At 43.9% G+C, this 16,700-nt stretch overlaps 1 protein-coding gene across 2 annotated transcripts in view; it reads left to right on the top strand.

The window, feature by feature from the left end:
- HHAT (hedgehog acyltransferase) overlaps positions 1–9,254 on the top strand; it is a 185,164-nt gene extending 175,910 nt beyond the window's left edge. For both annotated transcript variants that reach the window (XM_030035714.2, XM_030035713.2), the window contains exon 12: positions 6,929–9,254. In XM_030035714.2, coding sequence (XP_029891574.1) covers positions 6,929–7,020 — 92 coding nt within the window. In that variant the 3' untranslated portion in view covers positions 7,021–9,254. The remainder of the gene's footprint in view (positions 1–6,928) is intronic.
- Positions 9,255–16,700: the final 7,446 nt, after the last annotated feature.

Genomic DNA, 16,700 nt, shown 5'->3' with positions numbered 1-16,700 from the left:
TCACAGACAGTAATGCCTAAGTTAGCCATTAATTTAGAAAATCACCACAGTTGAATTTAAGCACTTGAATAATACAAACTAGTAGCCTCTTCATTCTACATTTTAAACCCAGAAACTGGGAGCCTTAATTAGCCTTTAGGCTAAGATTTCAAGTATTAAAAATTCTGCTGGATTTGAAGAGGAGCAGCTACAGCAAGTAATGTGCACACTTGTATTTTTAAGGGCCTATCCTCAAATATGGATTATACAAAAAAAAAAAATTATCATCAATGCCAGATTAGGAAGAATTTAAATAGTTAGAAGACTGCTTTGCTGACCAAATCTTTTTCTACATCACTTCATGCACACAGAAAAAGTCTTGTAATAGCACTGCTCAAGAAAATACAGACTGGTGAGAAACTGCATTTCTAATCAAATTCTCTAGGTGGTATAGAGCTTGCAGAGCAGTAGAAGTATAAAATGGGGAAAAATTCTTTAAATCAGCTTTAGATCACTGCCTACTCTCATCAGCTCAAGCACAGTATACAGAGATCAGTGGAGGTGGGGCAGATGTGATTGGGATGGGGTACAGCTGAGTGACTGAGATACATCAACAGAAAATTTAATGTAATTGTGTTGCTGTACCTACAGTATAGCAAACAATGCAGATATGCAGCAGCCACACAAAAGGTGAATTACATGTCTTCATTTAATATTTTACATGATTCTTCTCTGCTTTTGGCCCTACTACATGATACTGCAGTAAGTTTACTTTATCGCAGAGAGGGTATAATTCAACATATACAAGAGCTTTTGCCAGCTTCCTACGAGCTCTGCTTGCATCTTCCCATCTCTAAATTTTGTTCTTGGGATAAGCTGTAATACAAAAGTGCTTAGGGCAATGCTTTCAGCCACTAATAAACCACTCCAGAGCTTGCTAAGGGTGAGTCCAGCAATCTGAGGCAATGACAGAATTTTATTAGAAACTGAAGAAGTGGGGGAGAGAGAGAGGGGGGGGAGAGAGAGAGCGAGAGAGAGAGAGAGAGATAAAAGCATGAAAGCTAACTTTACTGAATTCCAAATAGGTCTAATACTTCCATAATTGCTTCTGTTTTGTTTTCTTTACACCTGGAATAGTTGTTTACTATTATAGGTTCCAGTTTCATAGGGATTTCTTAATGGTAAATGAATGGTAAAGTTACTTAAGCTAGAAAATTACTTCATCTAGAAAACAAAGGCTGTGCTTGGCTCTTTTTCTTCACATGATAATTGAAAATACTTGGTTTCCTGTCTGTGTTAGTTATAAGTGAGCAAGGGAGGCAGATAGGAAGGAAATAGTATCTAGAGGCACTTTAAAGGAGTTTGTAGGAAACTCCTCTCTATAAAGGGTGATTTTGCTACTTACCATCTGAGTGCTGTATTTTGAAGGGTGTATTATAAGGACAAGAATATCCTTCAGAAATAACCAATAAAACCAAGATTTGAAAATTATAATTTCTTTCATCCTCTGCTTTAGTACCTTCAGAAGAGGAATAAACTCCAGGAGAAACAGAAGTCCCTTCCATTTCTCTTCATTGAAACACTGAGCTTGGTCTGTTGGAAGAACAACAGTATCTGTGGAAAGATAGTACAGTGAATGCTGGTTTTCTGTTCAGCTGTGCAAATACAGTGCATACTGCATAATGCAGTGTTACCCAGACCCAGCATTAAGTGGAGTTGCGTGTATCGTGTCTGTGTGTATGGAGCAGCTGGAAAACTTGATGCACAATGCATAGAGCAATTTTGTATAAACCAATTAGATCACCTCTAATGTGCTTTGAAGTTATCCAGTCCCACATCTACACGCTGAATGCTAACACAGCTGAAAATACATAGGATTTCCTTTTCCAAATACCTAAAGAGTAATTAGGTATCAGACTGCACAATGTTTGCAATACATGCTGTTGGACATACCCTGCTATAATGGTCAGCAGGGGTCCATCTGGAACTGACAAACAGACCTGAAATTAAAATTAAAAAATCCAGAGTTTATCCTCTGCTTCAAATGTTGAGCTAGATAATAGGTTTCTTTCAACTGGTCTTTAGTTTTGAATGTGTTATTTTTCCTGAAAATGCAGCAATTTTACTGATCTTTTAAGGATGTTAGTAATTGTAGGCAAGAAAGGTCTTGGCCTCAAGTGCTGGTTTGCTTTGGCTTTTTATCCTGCTTGACAAATCGGTGCCTGTTCCTCCTCCTCCCCACCATTGCACCTCCTTAATTCCACTTTACAGAGGTGTTACTTCCGTGTCTTTTCACATGACCTTTTGTTTAAGGATAAATTTTTCTGAGTGCTAAGTCTTAGAGCAACTTAGATACTGCCAAATCAAAGTCAGAGTAAGATGTACACTCCTGAAGTCAAGGTTTTCAAAAAGAGATGACTTTTTCTGACTTCTGTTGATTAGTTACTACTCTGTACTTGAAGACTTCTGAGGACTGTGTGGCCAAGTCACATCTGAAAGTAGCATTAAGGTCCCAAAGCTACTAAGGCAGTTTTGTAAAATGCAAAATGCAACTATGGTCCCTTTCTCTTACATCTCACAGGTTGGAAGGAACAAAGGGCTGTTTCCGAGTGTTTTGATGACAATGTGAAACCTGGGTATGCCCAAAACATTGCTGGTGTGATTCTTTGTCATTACTGTAGGTGATTAGGAAATTTGAAAGAGCTTCCTTATGGATACATGATTAAATGTTGGTTCAAATTATTTGAACTGAGGTAATGAGGACATAACTGGTCTTTTGAGGGCTGTGATCCAGGCTGTTATGTCTGAGCTGAAAGCTTAGTTTTACTTCACACCCTTCAAAATCCAGAGTGTGCCAGAAACATGACCTTTGCAAAGTATCCAGAAGTGTTCTCGAAGAGGAGATGGGAGGTTCAAAGGAAGGAGTAACTCCAAAAGCTGTTCCTGTTGCTAGTTTGTATTAATTCTGTCTTGACCATGTAATAAAAACAACTTTCCTATTCATTATGCTGAAAGCTGAGTACATAACATATCAAAATGCGGTTTTAAACCAGCAAGACTACTGGACGGTAGATCAGCTGTGTGCAACAGAGTGTTGCCTCATGCCTGGTTGGGACTGGAGACTTCTTTGGAATGAGATTGTGTGATAGATGGATAAAGCACCGATGTCACCTTGCCACAGAATTCACAGTGCTCTTCACAAAGGAGTTTGTGTTTGATTTTTGTGGAGCAGCATACCTGTATAAGCAGAGAATTTGGTCATGATTCAATTAATGTTTCTCACCCAGCGTTCCTTTTCTAAAAGGGAAGTCCAGCTGTCTTAAGAGAAATTTGTGCAGATAAAGCTCATAAATATTGCTGAATTTGCAAACAGCATATGAATTTGTTCTTGGATTTACAAATGAATAGTTAATGAATACTAATTCATCTTTCCATAAAAAAAGATAAGGAAAATGAGTTGTCTTGTGAAACTTGGCCTTCAAGCCTAAAATCAAATTACTGAAGACAGTCAAGAAATGGTAAGATTTAAGGTGGTATGTGACATGTTTGTGAATAGACAAAATTAACTCAGTCATTTCCCAACAGCTTAGTGCTTGATTTGAACCCAGTAACATTTCTAAAAGTACATTTTATGTATATGACTTTGTGGAGACATACCAATCTAGAATGCAGGCACGTACCCTTCCAAGCAGAGCTTGGAGAATGGTACAGCATAGGGGAGGATGCAGTGTTTTAGGGTGATAAGGTAAAGCTGGGGAGCCACCAGAAAGAAGAGTCCCTTGAATGGTGTTTGAGAGTAGGAGCAGAATGGAAGTCAGCAAAAGGCCTGAGGGAAGACATACCTTATGCTGCTGACCCAGGGCAAAAAGAGGAATTTCCTTGGAACTGCGGATCCAAGACCGTCAGTACTGTTTGGTTGTTTGGGCTTGCAAGGAGAAACTGTTTAAGCAAGGAAAAGGCTCCTGTGAACTTACCTTGCAAGAGAGCAGCTCCTGCTGCTGTTTGATTTTAGAGGTCGCATACAAGGACAACACACAGGTCATTTACACGCTAGGCAGAATTTGAAATTCCATCCTTGCTGGATTAGCATTGCTTGATGTGTCCTTCCCTACAACATCACCTTCTGGAGACCAAGTTTTTCAGTCTTTTCAACAAGTTTATTTTATATCCAATGCTAAAATGGAAGAGATGAGTGAAAAAAGTTTAAAGAGCCCCTGCTTGCTTCAGGCTGTCCTTGGGCCACTTCTCAGGTGTGGATGCACTTGTGCAAGTCTGCCTTGAGGGGACTGGAGTTAATCTGGGATTGCATAGGAGCAGAACACGATGCCTTTGCCTTACTCACTTACAGCGAAAGCACCACAGGCATTTCCTCCTGCCCAGCAGCAGTGCACGTGGTTCCTGTATGGCAAGGAAGGGCCAGCAAGACAGAGGTGCCCCCTCTTCCACCCCTCCTCGGAGCTGGCTGCCTCCCACCTGTGCAGAAGGAAATGCTTTGGGATCTGTGCAGCTCCTCCTAGAATAGCTGTAACACAAATTTTAAAAGTCCCCTTTTCTCTCACCAATAGTGAGTCACTTAGTCTTCCCCCTTCCTTTTAATCTTAATTAGATCAGGAGGAGGTAATCTGCTGAATGCAACCCCTAACACCTGTTACTGTACAGGAGACACTCCCTGTGTTCCAGGAGGATTACCACAAGCCTGATTACAGCAGCATGAGAGCCCCGTGAACCCAGGCCGTGGGCACCATGGCGGAACCTTATCATAAGTCTAAGGCATCTAGAAATGATTTCCAGTGCATACCTATGTATTCTGACAAGATCTCTTATACATTGGCTGGGGATAACGAGCAGGTCAGACTAAAGGCTACTGTTGGCACATTTTCTGTGTGCCAGAGCTTTAAAGTATTTAAAAAATGTGAAATATATATTTAGCAAAGTTTCCAAAAGTGCCTCTTAAAAAAAAAAAAAAAAAGGCGCAATTCTGGACTTAGTCTTTTTTTAACTTTCTAGCTCTGTCTGTATAAAGCAGTAAAGCAGCCGCCACAGTATTGCTGCCAGAAGAGGTATGTGTTTATTAGATCTACTGACATACTTTCACATGCAATTTTATCAGAGACAAAGCACAGCTGGGCTTTAACTTGCTGTTGAAGATGAAACCCAATGTACAGTAGCCTAATTTCACTGAAAAAAAAACCCAAGACTATTTTATTGTTAAAAATCCCTTTGGAGATACCTCAGCAATTCTGTTTCATAGAACAAATAATTAAACAAAATGTCCTCACAACACCCTAAAGCAAAATTATACAAGTGATTAATATTTGTAAATGACTCCATGAAAATCATTCTAGTTACAAGACCGTATGTGTTTCACCACTAAACAAGTCCAGAACAATTAGAGATTTGTGAAGCAAACACACAGCTATTCACAGGAGAGGGGGGCAGAAATAACTTTTTCTGAACCTGTTCCAGGGTGAAGTGTTACACAGCCCAGGCTCTCAGAGCACATGGAAGGGTCCCAGCACACGCAGTGCCCAGAGGTACAGGACCAAGCCTGAGGCCATGGGCCCTGCTGAGGGCAGGGTATTAAGCTAAGGCTCAGCTGGACATTAGCACAATTAAACAGCCTCCAGACTGGAATCAGCTTGAAGCCTGGACAAAAGCAGCCTGCAAAATACCTTGTAAACATACCTTCAGAAAGAGCTCTTCCTGAAGTATCGTGTTGTGGGGAGGTTACAACTTCTTTCCATCCGTTCTCCAGGCCAATGGGGAATCTCATGTCTGCCAGCAGGTTCCTTCAGACCAGAGTTTTCCCCAAGAGGGAGCACTGAAGCTTTTCTCTCAGGAGCAGGTGCTGGTAGTTCAAGGACAGCATGCAGAAAACCAGTCATAAACATAACCAAAATTCTTCTGTCAACAATGGCAACAAAAAAGCTGCCCAAACCCCCTCAAATACCTTTCTCCCTCCCCCCTTCACCCAGACAAAACACACTGAAAAACATAAGGGCCTAATGCTGAGGATTTCAACCTATAAACTCCAAATTTCATAAATTCTAAGGAGAGGAGGAGGATGGAGAAAGGGAACAGAGCTGCCAGGAAAGGTATCAAGAAAAGCAAAATCATTTACCTGATTATGGATTTTTCAAGTGATTTACAACTCCACTGGAAAGCAGTAGACCTTTGGGCTTGTGACCTCCTGCTTACTGCTTTTAGCTGTTAAAAGTTCAAGCGAAAAGATGGTGACTTTCACTAAAAAGAATTTGAAATAATAACAAAACATGTCATTTCCCCAGCAAAAGTTTTGTATATTGGAGAAGTCAGTCTATTTAGTTAAAAAAAGCATCTAGCAGGAATACATCAGGCAAATAGGGCTGTCTGTTTTGCACTGGCACAATGGTGTTCTGACCCCATTAGTTGACGTGGGGCTGTAGAGTGTGTACATCAATTTTTACACCCAGCTGCATGGTATCCAAAACAGCCTTAATCAGAGGTTTCCCCGGAGTCTTTTTGCAGAACAGATAACTGGATTTGTTCTGATTTTTAATCACCTGCATTGTGGCTATGCATCCCTTTGAGCCTAGGAAGTACCATAAGCCAGCTTAAAGCATCAGGGTTCTTTCAGAGATCTGCTTGATAGACAAACCCACTACAAAGGAGAGGATTGAAACAGACCTCTTTAATTGGCAAGTATCATTTGGAGGTGCAGAGCAGGAATAAACCTAGTCCAGTTCCCTGAAAATGGAAAAGACTGGGGCCACAGGGGATGAGGCATCCCTGAAGCTTAGACAATCCAGATTTCCCCTACCAGATTCTGTGGGTTGGCTCTACTTACTTATGAGACTGAATTGCTAATAAAATTAATTAGAAGCATCATAAGTTGGTCATCCCAAGAGTTTTTCTACTTGAAGCAGTCATTAATTATTCTGACTAAGATTGTCTGTCTTTCTATTTATAGGCTGGCCATGGGCGACACTGACTGTTCTTGGGTTCCTGTACTGCTATTCTCACGTTGGAATTGAATGGGAGCAAACGTATGCTGTGAATTAGGAATGACGCAAAAACAATGATTTTTAAGACAGGCTGATGGCTTTTCTACACTGGATATCCTATCTGCAGAAGGATGGGCTAGACCAAGTCTTTGGCCAGTGTGTTAAAACCAAAAGCTCATTTAATGGATTCTGGATTGTGAATGCAGGAATTGAACCAGAAACACTGATGGGCTGTGGCTGAGGGTGGGGAGAAATTATGGAAGCATTTTTAATTATGTTATTTTTGTAAAACAGTATCTCTGTGACTCTGTGTACATTGGAAGCATCTCAGAATAGGTATTTTATATGTTGAAGATTGGTTTTGTTTCTTCCAGTGTTTTCCTGCCTATTTTGAGATATTGAACAAAAAAAAGTTTTCCTACCTTGCAGAATTCAAAAAGCCTGATCTCTCACAGCCTCTGTCCAGGGGCATACAGGGCTGTGCCCTGCACTTAAGGAAGGGCATGATGCTCATCAGTTCTTCTTGATTGCTTTCTGATACAAGTTAGAACATTTTTGCTACTCTCACTGACTGCAGTAGTTCAGCCTTAAGCTACTTTTCTACCTACTGTAGCAAAGTCTGCTTTTTCTCTTTAATGTCTTCATTTAAAACTTCACCTTTAAAACACTGGCCTTTTTTGGTAGTCTTAGGAATGGTTTTATTTGTTTCTTTAAAAACAGGGAGTAGGGAGGCAGGTCTTTTCTTAAGGAACAGCTTTTCTTTTTAATCAAATATGACCTTACAGCCCCTTGGGCTTTAAGTGGTCTCTGCCTTGTGTTAGAGCTAAAGCATATAATACTAATTTTATTATGGGGCAAATCCCACCTTCAAGGGAACTGTTCAGTCTGCCTCCTGCATTCTTCTGTTATGAAGGGAGATAACCCAGGTCTGGCTGAATGGTAAATCTGTTCAGTTCACTTCATTCTCTGGTGTCCAGGCAATCAGCTCCTGCAATATTAGTCACCCTAGGAGTAGCATTTTAAGAACTTTAAAAAAACTCAGAATGGTCCAATGCAGTGGCACCAAATTAGCCCAAGCTCCATGTCCTGTGCCCAAAGCCAGACCTGTTACAGCAGCATCTTTGCCAAAAGACTAGGTTGCCCAGAGCTGGGAAGATCCTGCCTGCCTGCAAGCATCAGGGCTGTGGGAGTGGTTCAGCACATGCCATTTTCTGAGGGAAGGGGAGACCCTACTCCTGACTGGCACAAGGGGTGTCTCCCAAGCTGTTATTTTTTAAACTGATATTGAAGACCAGCCAGGAGACCTTCAGTCTTTCTAAAGTTCGACATTCCCCCTAGGCCTGGCAAAAGGCCACCAGTCCTGGAGAGGGCTTCTTCCAAGAGCAGTCTCCTGTACCCAAAGAAGAAGGACTCCTGTCAAAACTTGTTCTGTGCCCCCTGGCAGCCATTCCAGCCTGTTGGGAGGCACAGTTAGCATCCTACCATCCGTCACTCCTGCAGCTTCAGCCAAGTCTGATATAGCTTATCCCTTCAAAAAGAAATTCAGTCCCTGAGACAGGCTTCAGCTTAGTGCCTGCATTTCTGATGTCTCTGCTGCTCAGAACTATGGCAGCCGCCTTTTCCCCCTTCATTTATTCCTGAAGAAATAAGGGCAGAGGCTTCAGCTCTCTACCCATCCAGAGACGAAGCCCATCTCTTGCCTTTTCAAAGCAGAAGCTCCAGCCCTTTATGTTTAGGGAAAGATTCCCCCACACCCTGTGAGAAAGCTGTGATTTCCCCTGGAAGTCATTTCTAGGAGATACCATGGACTGTTGAAAATAAGACTCACCTTGAATGCTGCCTGGCCAGAGACATGGCCCTCCTGATTGACTTACTATGATTGAAGGAATCATCTCAGCCACAAAGTATGTTGCTCTCAGCCTCTGAATTTACTAAAAGGATGTGAGATTGGCCTTTCATTTTGGAGTAGAACTGAGCTAAGGGCAAGAACTTTCTCAAACTTAACTGCAACATTGTAATTAAGTGGAATTAGCATTGGAGCAAAAAGTCATGAGTCTGTTCTTCAGTCTTATTGATTACTGTTATTACATGGAACAAGGGGCTACTAAAGTGATTAGATTCCAATTTGTATGCATGCAAAACTTCCTACTCCAATATGGAAATGACCTTGAAGGTCATCTAGAGTATGCTTATTTCTGAACTAAAATTGTTTTATTTTTTTTTTTCAGTGCTTTATACAACTTTCATAGTTTTGTATCCTTTTCTGTTTCTATAAATAAAGCTGCAACTGACTTTTGGCTTGAGAACTGTGTCTTAGAGAACTACGGTTTGGTGTAAGAAAAATAGGTGCTCCACTTCTGTGAAGAAACACTACTATGCACCTTAAGCCTGCAGGATGGGCGCAATGCAGGCTGGTTATCCCTATTGTACACTGCGTGGAACATGCATTCCCTAATGGTGTGAGTTTAAAGAGCAAATACACCTTTTGCAGATCAGTTAAGGTGAGACTTCAGCATGTGAAGCTTCTGAGAATGGTCACCAAGAGTAGTATGCAAGTAAAATGCTGCTTCCCTTCAGACGCTTGCTATCCTGGCCCCGAATCAGCAGTATGACATGTGCTTGCACCATTTAAGAAATAGATACTATTTCCTATAGTTTAGATATTTATCATATGAGAAATAAATAGATTTGCTTCACTCTCAGTCTTTGAAGATGGTTCTTTGTCCTGCTACTTTGAAATACGTGTCTCAAGAACAAGCCTACTCACAAAGTTTCTGCTCCATCCTGCTTATACAGCACCAGTAGGCAAGGCATGGGGCAACTTGGTCAGACACCCAGCTCTGTGAAGACCTCAGGCTGTGCCTGAAGCACTTTAAACATATGTAGTCAGTTATACTTTCAGCTTGGAGACACATTCCTCAGCATGACCTGAGAATTTGCTCTTCATTATCACATGGCACCTGATGTAATTGTGTGGTAGCCAGAAGTGCCATCCTCCAAGCAAGTCCTCTGTGACAGTCCTAGAGAAGTGGAAGTTTGCAGAGACCAGGAAGAGACTGAGTAGACACCCCACTTACCAAAGGAAAAAATAGGTGAGGGGAGGGGGAGAAAGACTTCCAAACACTAAGGAAAAGCTAGTTGAGGGACCTAGGAAACAGCTGACAAAGACAGAAATTGCCAAAGACATTGGCCATTTTGAACCAAAGGGGAGGCACTTCTAGTCGGGTGTGGTTACACTACTACTGATAGACCCTAAAAGCCACAAGAGTGCAATGACCAAAAAAAACCCCAAGGTGGTGGCTCTGAAACTGAGCTGGACAGACACGGGATGGCTACTGACACAGTTTACAAGTGATTTTGAAAAACTGCCTAAGAGACTAGCAAGCATAGCATATCATAATATATGGCTTTAATGGCTACCACAAAGCCATAGTAATCAAGTCTCTTGCACACATACACAGCCTTCCCCTAACCCCCTCCTTGGCTAACAATGCCCTCCCAGCAGTCATTATTACTGGGGACAGTAAGATTATGCTAAGTGGCTCTTTCTTTAATTCTTCATTGATTAGAGGGCGAGCAATGCTTTGCTCACATATCTCTTTCACATCTGAGAGCTAAAAGCAGCTTAGTTGCAATAACCAGCTTACCACAGGTCAGGAGAAAAACAGCTTAACTATGAAAATCTGTAGCAGTTTTGTTACTAGTCATAGCAATAACATAGGGCCTGTCCTTTTCCTCACACATCCGCTTAATTTCCTCTGTCACTGCTAACCCTTGAGCTGGTTGCAGGTCGCACTTGCTAAGGAGAGGCTTGCCTTCCTCAGGCATGCTGGCACGATTTTCCTCAAGGAGCTGTGAAGAGCAAGGAGATTGCTATGCATGGTCTGTCACAGCTTCTCCTGCCTGCACTTTATAGTCCATCCCCCACTTCCCTGAATAGCACTGCCCATTATTGCTTTGCAAAATAACTCTCTCCATGCACAGCCACTTGTTAGTCAAGGCATGTATTTTAATCCTGCAGGGACAGCTGAAACCCTGCTCTCCACAAAGCCTGTGAAGAACTCTGAGGCTGTAACACCTCTGAGAAATGAGGGGAAATCTGCATGCAATAGATGATTGTTTCTCATCTTAAGGGACTTCTGAGAGTGACCCTCTGGAGTAGGAGTCTCTGCCAACCCCCTGCAGACAAAGGATGCACAGTGGTGGTGTGTGCACATGCACCGAATTCAGTAGTTTCACCAGTACCTGCCTGTGGGGCAGTTCCTTCATTAGTTGCATGTAAAAGGAAGAAAAGATGAAGACAACCATTTTATTTGAGATTTCCACTTTCAACAAATGCAGTCATGTCAAGCATAGGTGCTGCCAGAGCATCAGAGAATGAGATGAGTCCCAGCTGCCCACGGCACAAGTCACCTACGCCTGAGCTTACTGCAGATGGACCAGCTCAGCTCGGGCATCTCCAGCCTGGGGGGCAAGCACTGCCAGCTCCAAGCTTGAGAGGCTTTCAGGGATGCCACTAATGCCCAGGAGGAGAAGAAAAGGAAAAGAAAACGTCTAATGGATCTGACCCATGTAGTTTAGACACCATGCAAGAGACTGAGCAAGAGTGTCAAGGCCTGACTTCCAGGCAGCCTTGATGCCACTCCCATGAGCTTTAGCAGGGTAAAAGTCAGTCCTCCAGCCTCATGCAGCATCGCCGGCCTTGGAAACTACTGCTCTGGGAGGAAACAAGCATGTGCACTCAGTACCCAACACTGATGACCACAGAATGAAAGCTACACAGTTAGGGGAATCAAACACACTTACAGACACTCAAAAAAACTCCTCGTTCCTTATGCTGGGAGTCACAAAGGTCTGGGTGAGAGCAAGTTAAGCTGTCTTCAGTATTTAACAGGCAAATTTAGACCACAAGCTAGGCTGCACCACCTTTCATCATATCCAGGGTCAGTTTGGTCTAAGTGTAAATAACCTTAGGTACCTGCATACCAGTGCCTTTCAGAAACGGGTCAAATGAAACGGGCTACCTGTGGCATATGACTTCCCCAGCGACAGCCAGTCTACAGGCAAAAAAAGTGCATCTCTTTATCCACAGGGATTTAAGAAAAACTATACATATGGTTGGGTAGCTGAGGTCAGTCGTTGCTGACAGGTACCTGAGCCAACCACTGAAAAATTAAAGTTTACTGAAGAAATAGTATAGAAACATAACTTCAGTTATGACCTGTGAAGTTTAAATTGTATTAGCACTCCCTCTAGAGCTGATCTTTCTTGACAAAATTAATTAATTTTTATGGACTGCGGAACTTCCATCCCTGCACTAGTGCATTTGAGTTTCCAAAATTAGGTGGCAAAAATAGAACAACTGCAAATGATACTAGGAAGACCAGAAACATCTACACTGCTGGTAAAAGAATTTAAATAGCAAGTCTTAGGGAAAAAAGATCTAGGTGACTTTTTTCAGACCACTGCTGGAAGAGTTAAGGTTGTTTTAAGGGCTCAGGTATGTGGGAGGATTACCTTGTAGTAAGCCAAATTGCAGAGATAAAAATAAGCATTTATGAGACAGTTCTTTAAGTGATGTTACAGCTAATTTATAGTTATGGGTTTCTTTACTCTTGTGGTAGTAGTTTTGTGCTGAGATGGTAGTTTATGCTGAAATTACAGGCTAATAACATTCACTTGGTCACATCTCTGCTCCAGGCTACTTCAGCGATTTGTCAGCTGCCTTCCCCCACCTCCTGGCATCCTCCCTCAAGGCCACCCCTTGATCCAGTTCTGTTCTCATGACGGTGCTGCAAACACAGTAAGGGCACGGCCTATGTCCTGTCTTAGCAAACACCTGCCCAGAACCAGGCTGCCTAAAGAGCGAGCCCAGTGCTTGCCCAGTCCCACTGCTGCCTGCCAGGGCCTTGGGCATACGCAGAGCTGAGGCTTGGGGAGGTAAATAACTCCCCTTTAGTACCCTCCCCACGCATGGCCTTACCGTGGGCCCCGCGCTAAAACACCACACACCAGCCTCGACACCTAGCCCACCCTGGGCTCCACCAGCCCGTTGCCACAGACCCATCGCCAATAGTGCTATGAAATGGTAAAACACAGAGAACAAACTATGGAGAAAGCCTTCTACAGGACTGGGAGACTCAGGAACCCTTCAGCACAGGAGCCTCTGACTGTAAGGGTTTGGGGAAACTACGTGGTTTTAACCCCTTCAAGCCCCAGGCAGGTTTTGAGCCCCCGGCACCCCAGACAGCAATATCCCAGGTGGTCACCAGGGATGTGCGAGCAAGTGAGCTCTGGGTCCTGAGCCCAAAGCTTGTCAACTGCCAATGTCTCTTGACCCACACTTTGCACTCCACTGCTGGTGCTGTCTGCCCAGACTTTAGCACCCTTTGCTCAGGTTACTTATTCTCAGAGTTCCTCAATCTGATCAAATCCTGCCCAACATTGCTTGGTAAAAATAAGAGACCTACAAAAGGTCTTCAGTGTCTGAAGATGTCCTGCTTGCCTTGAATGGTTACACCAATAACCACTGACACCAAGAACAACTGCAAGTTTAGTATGAGTCCTGACATGGTATAAGGGTTTAAAAAGCACGACAATGATTCCAAATACAATAGTGTACTGCTTTTGGAGTACTTGGAGGTTATGAACTACTTATTACTTCATGCTGGTTGAAGAAAATTCCATTTTAAGAAAAATTACATTTTCATAATAATAAGGTTTCCAAGCTAAATCTTTAAAACTTTAAGGCTGCTGACAGTAACACAAGGGTACCCTGTGAGACTGGCAGAGACAACCTAGGCAGGGTGAAGCATCTCACAACTCCTTCCAGAAGGCAGCCATGCTCCGCTAATGAAACTACAGCAGCTGCTGGGCAGATGGTAACTCAGAGGGCTACAGCCCATTATAACCTCCAGCCTAAGGAGCTTCCCGGGCAGTCAGTCCCATTTGCTCTCCTGCCAGTACTGTGCTTTCCTTGTCAGCCCCCTTGGTGGGTTTGCAGACTGCACTCACCCTTTGTTGCCCTAGGCTTTCCTCAGAGGCTTTCCCGAGACACAGCTAGGTTTCCTCCATAACCGATTTTCCCGGACAAAGGAATGCAGCAGATTCAACCCACCAGGACAGGTATCCAAGGCTGTACTTTGGCTATATTATATGCACCTTCCACTTAGTGCCATGACCTTACAGTCTTCTCCTGACACCTGGTCTACCACTGAGGTCAGAGCAACCAGCCTGCAGCTTCTCAGCATGCCCGACTAACTACAGCTGCTTTATTTGCTGCTCACAAATGAGACATGCCCACCCCCTTTTTCCAGAGCTATTTACAATTCCTGTGGCCAAAACTGTAATTTCATGCAGTAGTTCATATGCACAATTTCTGCACACTTTCCTAAAGGATGCTTTTTTCAATTTAGCTTTCAGCTGAACTGCTGTAGTTTGTATTTCTGTCTCCACACTTCCAATAGCCAGGTTCAATGTGGTTGCATGTGCAGTGTTATCATTCTAAAGGAAAACCAAAACAAATACTTTATTTTGACTTGGGGCTACATATGGATTATCTTAGCTCTCTTTCCTATCCTCACACCACAGCTGAGAATGTTCAATAAATTTTCCTGTTATTGTTAGTTCTTCTAAAATACCTTCTGCTTAACTGTAAAACTCTCCAAAAAAGATTGCCGGAAAGGTTTGAAAGCAATCTGTATTTCTGTTCACTGTAAGCCACTGCTTGCAGGGAACCATTTCTTGTTGAGCTGTCTTGGTCCCATTACTGAGCACACAGTAGCTCCCAGGTTTAATACCGCACTCGGTGTGCTACCACTGCTTAGCGTTTCCCCCCCGTGGCAGCCCCTGCTGAAGAGGCCATAGTCCTCCTTTTATAGGAAATCCACACATGTAATAGATATTCCAGCACAGTTACTTTCTCCTCGAGTTCTGTATTTCATCTAGGAGAATGGGGGATGTGGAGGCAAATACCTGTACTAAAGCACGTCCCCCTCAGATTTGCACATACAAACTGGAGTGACATTCGCAGGGGCTGCGCGTCCCCCCAGGCAGACTTTAACAGCAAAGCCAAAGTACCATTGCCTCATTCCTCATCCGCCTGAACAGAAATATGTTCAAGGAAAACTCTAAAAGTGAACAAAGCTTAAAAAAAACTCAACAAAAATAAAAGAAACCCTTTGGAGAACAACAAAAGCGTGTTGTCTCAAAAGCAAAGTGTCTCCGTATCCGCTTCTGACAGACACGTTAGGAGTTCAGTTGCTCTAATGCCGCTTTTGGACCTCTCACAGGTTTTTACTTACTCTGCCTTTCAAGAACAGGACAGGTTGTTCCCCCCAGCTTCCACATACTGTCACTGAGGTTGTGGTGAGTTAGAATGAAAGGAGCAAAAATGCATTTTTCTCTGTGAAAAATATTTGTATTTGCTGATATTCTTTATATGCTATATGCCTGTTGCAATTAAACCCCTCACACCACTGGCAGTAGTAAATACCATAGCAACACTGCATCCTTCTCAGCATTTTCCAGTTGGTTGGACAGGCAGCCTTACTAACCACCCAACCTCAGTGGAGCACAAGGCGAGCATGGAAAGCAGCTCATCAGCCAAGATCTCCTCAAGTCTCAGTGCCGGCCGCGGGCGGGCAGGTTGGAGCGTAGCGGCCATCTCTCCCAAAGCGAGGGCGCAGACAGGCGCTAGCCTCATCGCTCCCCCACGTTTTGGTGGGCTGTCCCAAGCATCCTCCCACGCCAGGCAGACGCATTGCTGGCACGCACTGAACAGGAACAGTTTTGATGTTCCTTTAGTGATGGAGGGGGGCAAATAAAAGACACTGCTATTGCACACATGTGCGAGAAGGGGTAAATTTGCTACATTCAGTCCCACAGGTTCCCACAGCACAGAAGAGCTGGTTTATGCTGGTTATACTTGCTGCAATGCAAAAAAGCATTAGAGCCTGAGTGCTTCTCACCTCAACAGAGATACTAAAATGCACCACCGGACAATTAAAGAACGCCCGTTACCAAATGCAAAATTCACAACTGCGTAAGCAACGCTCACCTCCCTGCAAGCCGACGCACCGCAGACCGCTCCAGGAGTTGTTGTTGCTGTCCCTGCAGCCAAGTGCCCCGGGGCCGCAGACCCAGCCAGGTAAAGCCCCCACATCCCTGGGAGGGGTCCCCAGCAGCTGCCACACACACGGCAGCGTAGAGACGAGGAAGGCTCCATGGGGTCCGGCCCTCTGCCAGACGGTACTACCAGCAAGGGGCTCCTTTACAGCCCTGAGGAGGCTGTACAGCGTTACACGGGCTCCAACCCCAAGGCTACACACCTTCAGGGATCTTGTAGGTGCTACCCTTTGCACACTAACTGATAACAAAACAGAAGCAGCAACACCTGCAGCTATTGCTGAGAGAAGTCGGAAGCTGCAGCGCACACCCCGTGGTCTAGGAACCCTTAGTTCCCTGCTCTGAACATGCTCCCAGGTGCAGTGAATGAGCAGCGGGGGCTGGCACAGGTGGGCCAGGGGGCTGCTCGCTGCTCGGCTGAGCCCAGGCCTGACGGGCCAGCAGGTGGAACACGAGCTTTGCAATGGGGCACACAAAGCTGGGCAAAAAGTGCCGCAGTTAATAACCCTTGGCTTGAAATGCTGGGGGGCTGACAAGGGGGGGGGGGAAGCTGGGACGGGGCACGTTGTGTGGGCAATGCTATCCCTCTTTGTACTGATTTAAGCTTGCAGT

Source organism: Aquila chrysaetos, chromosome 13, assembly GCF_900496995.4.
Source record: "Aquila chrysaetos chrysaetos chromosome 13, bAquChr1.4, whole genome shotgun sequence".
NCBI lineage: Eukaryota > Metazoa > Chordata > Aves > Accipitriformes > Accipitridae > Aquila > Aquila chrysaetos.
The sequence above is the reverse complement of the archived record's forward strand: the minus strand, read 5'-3'. Positions and strand labels throughout refer to the sequence as shown.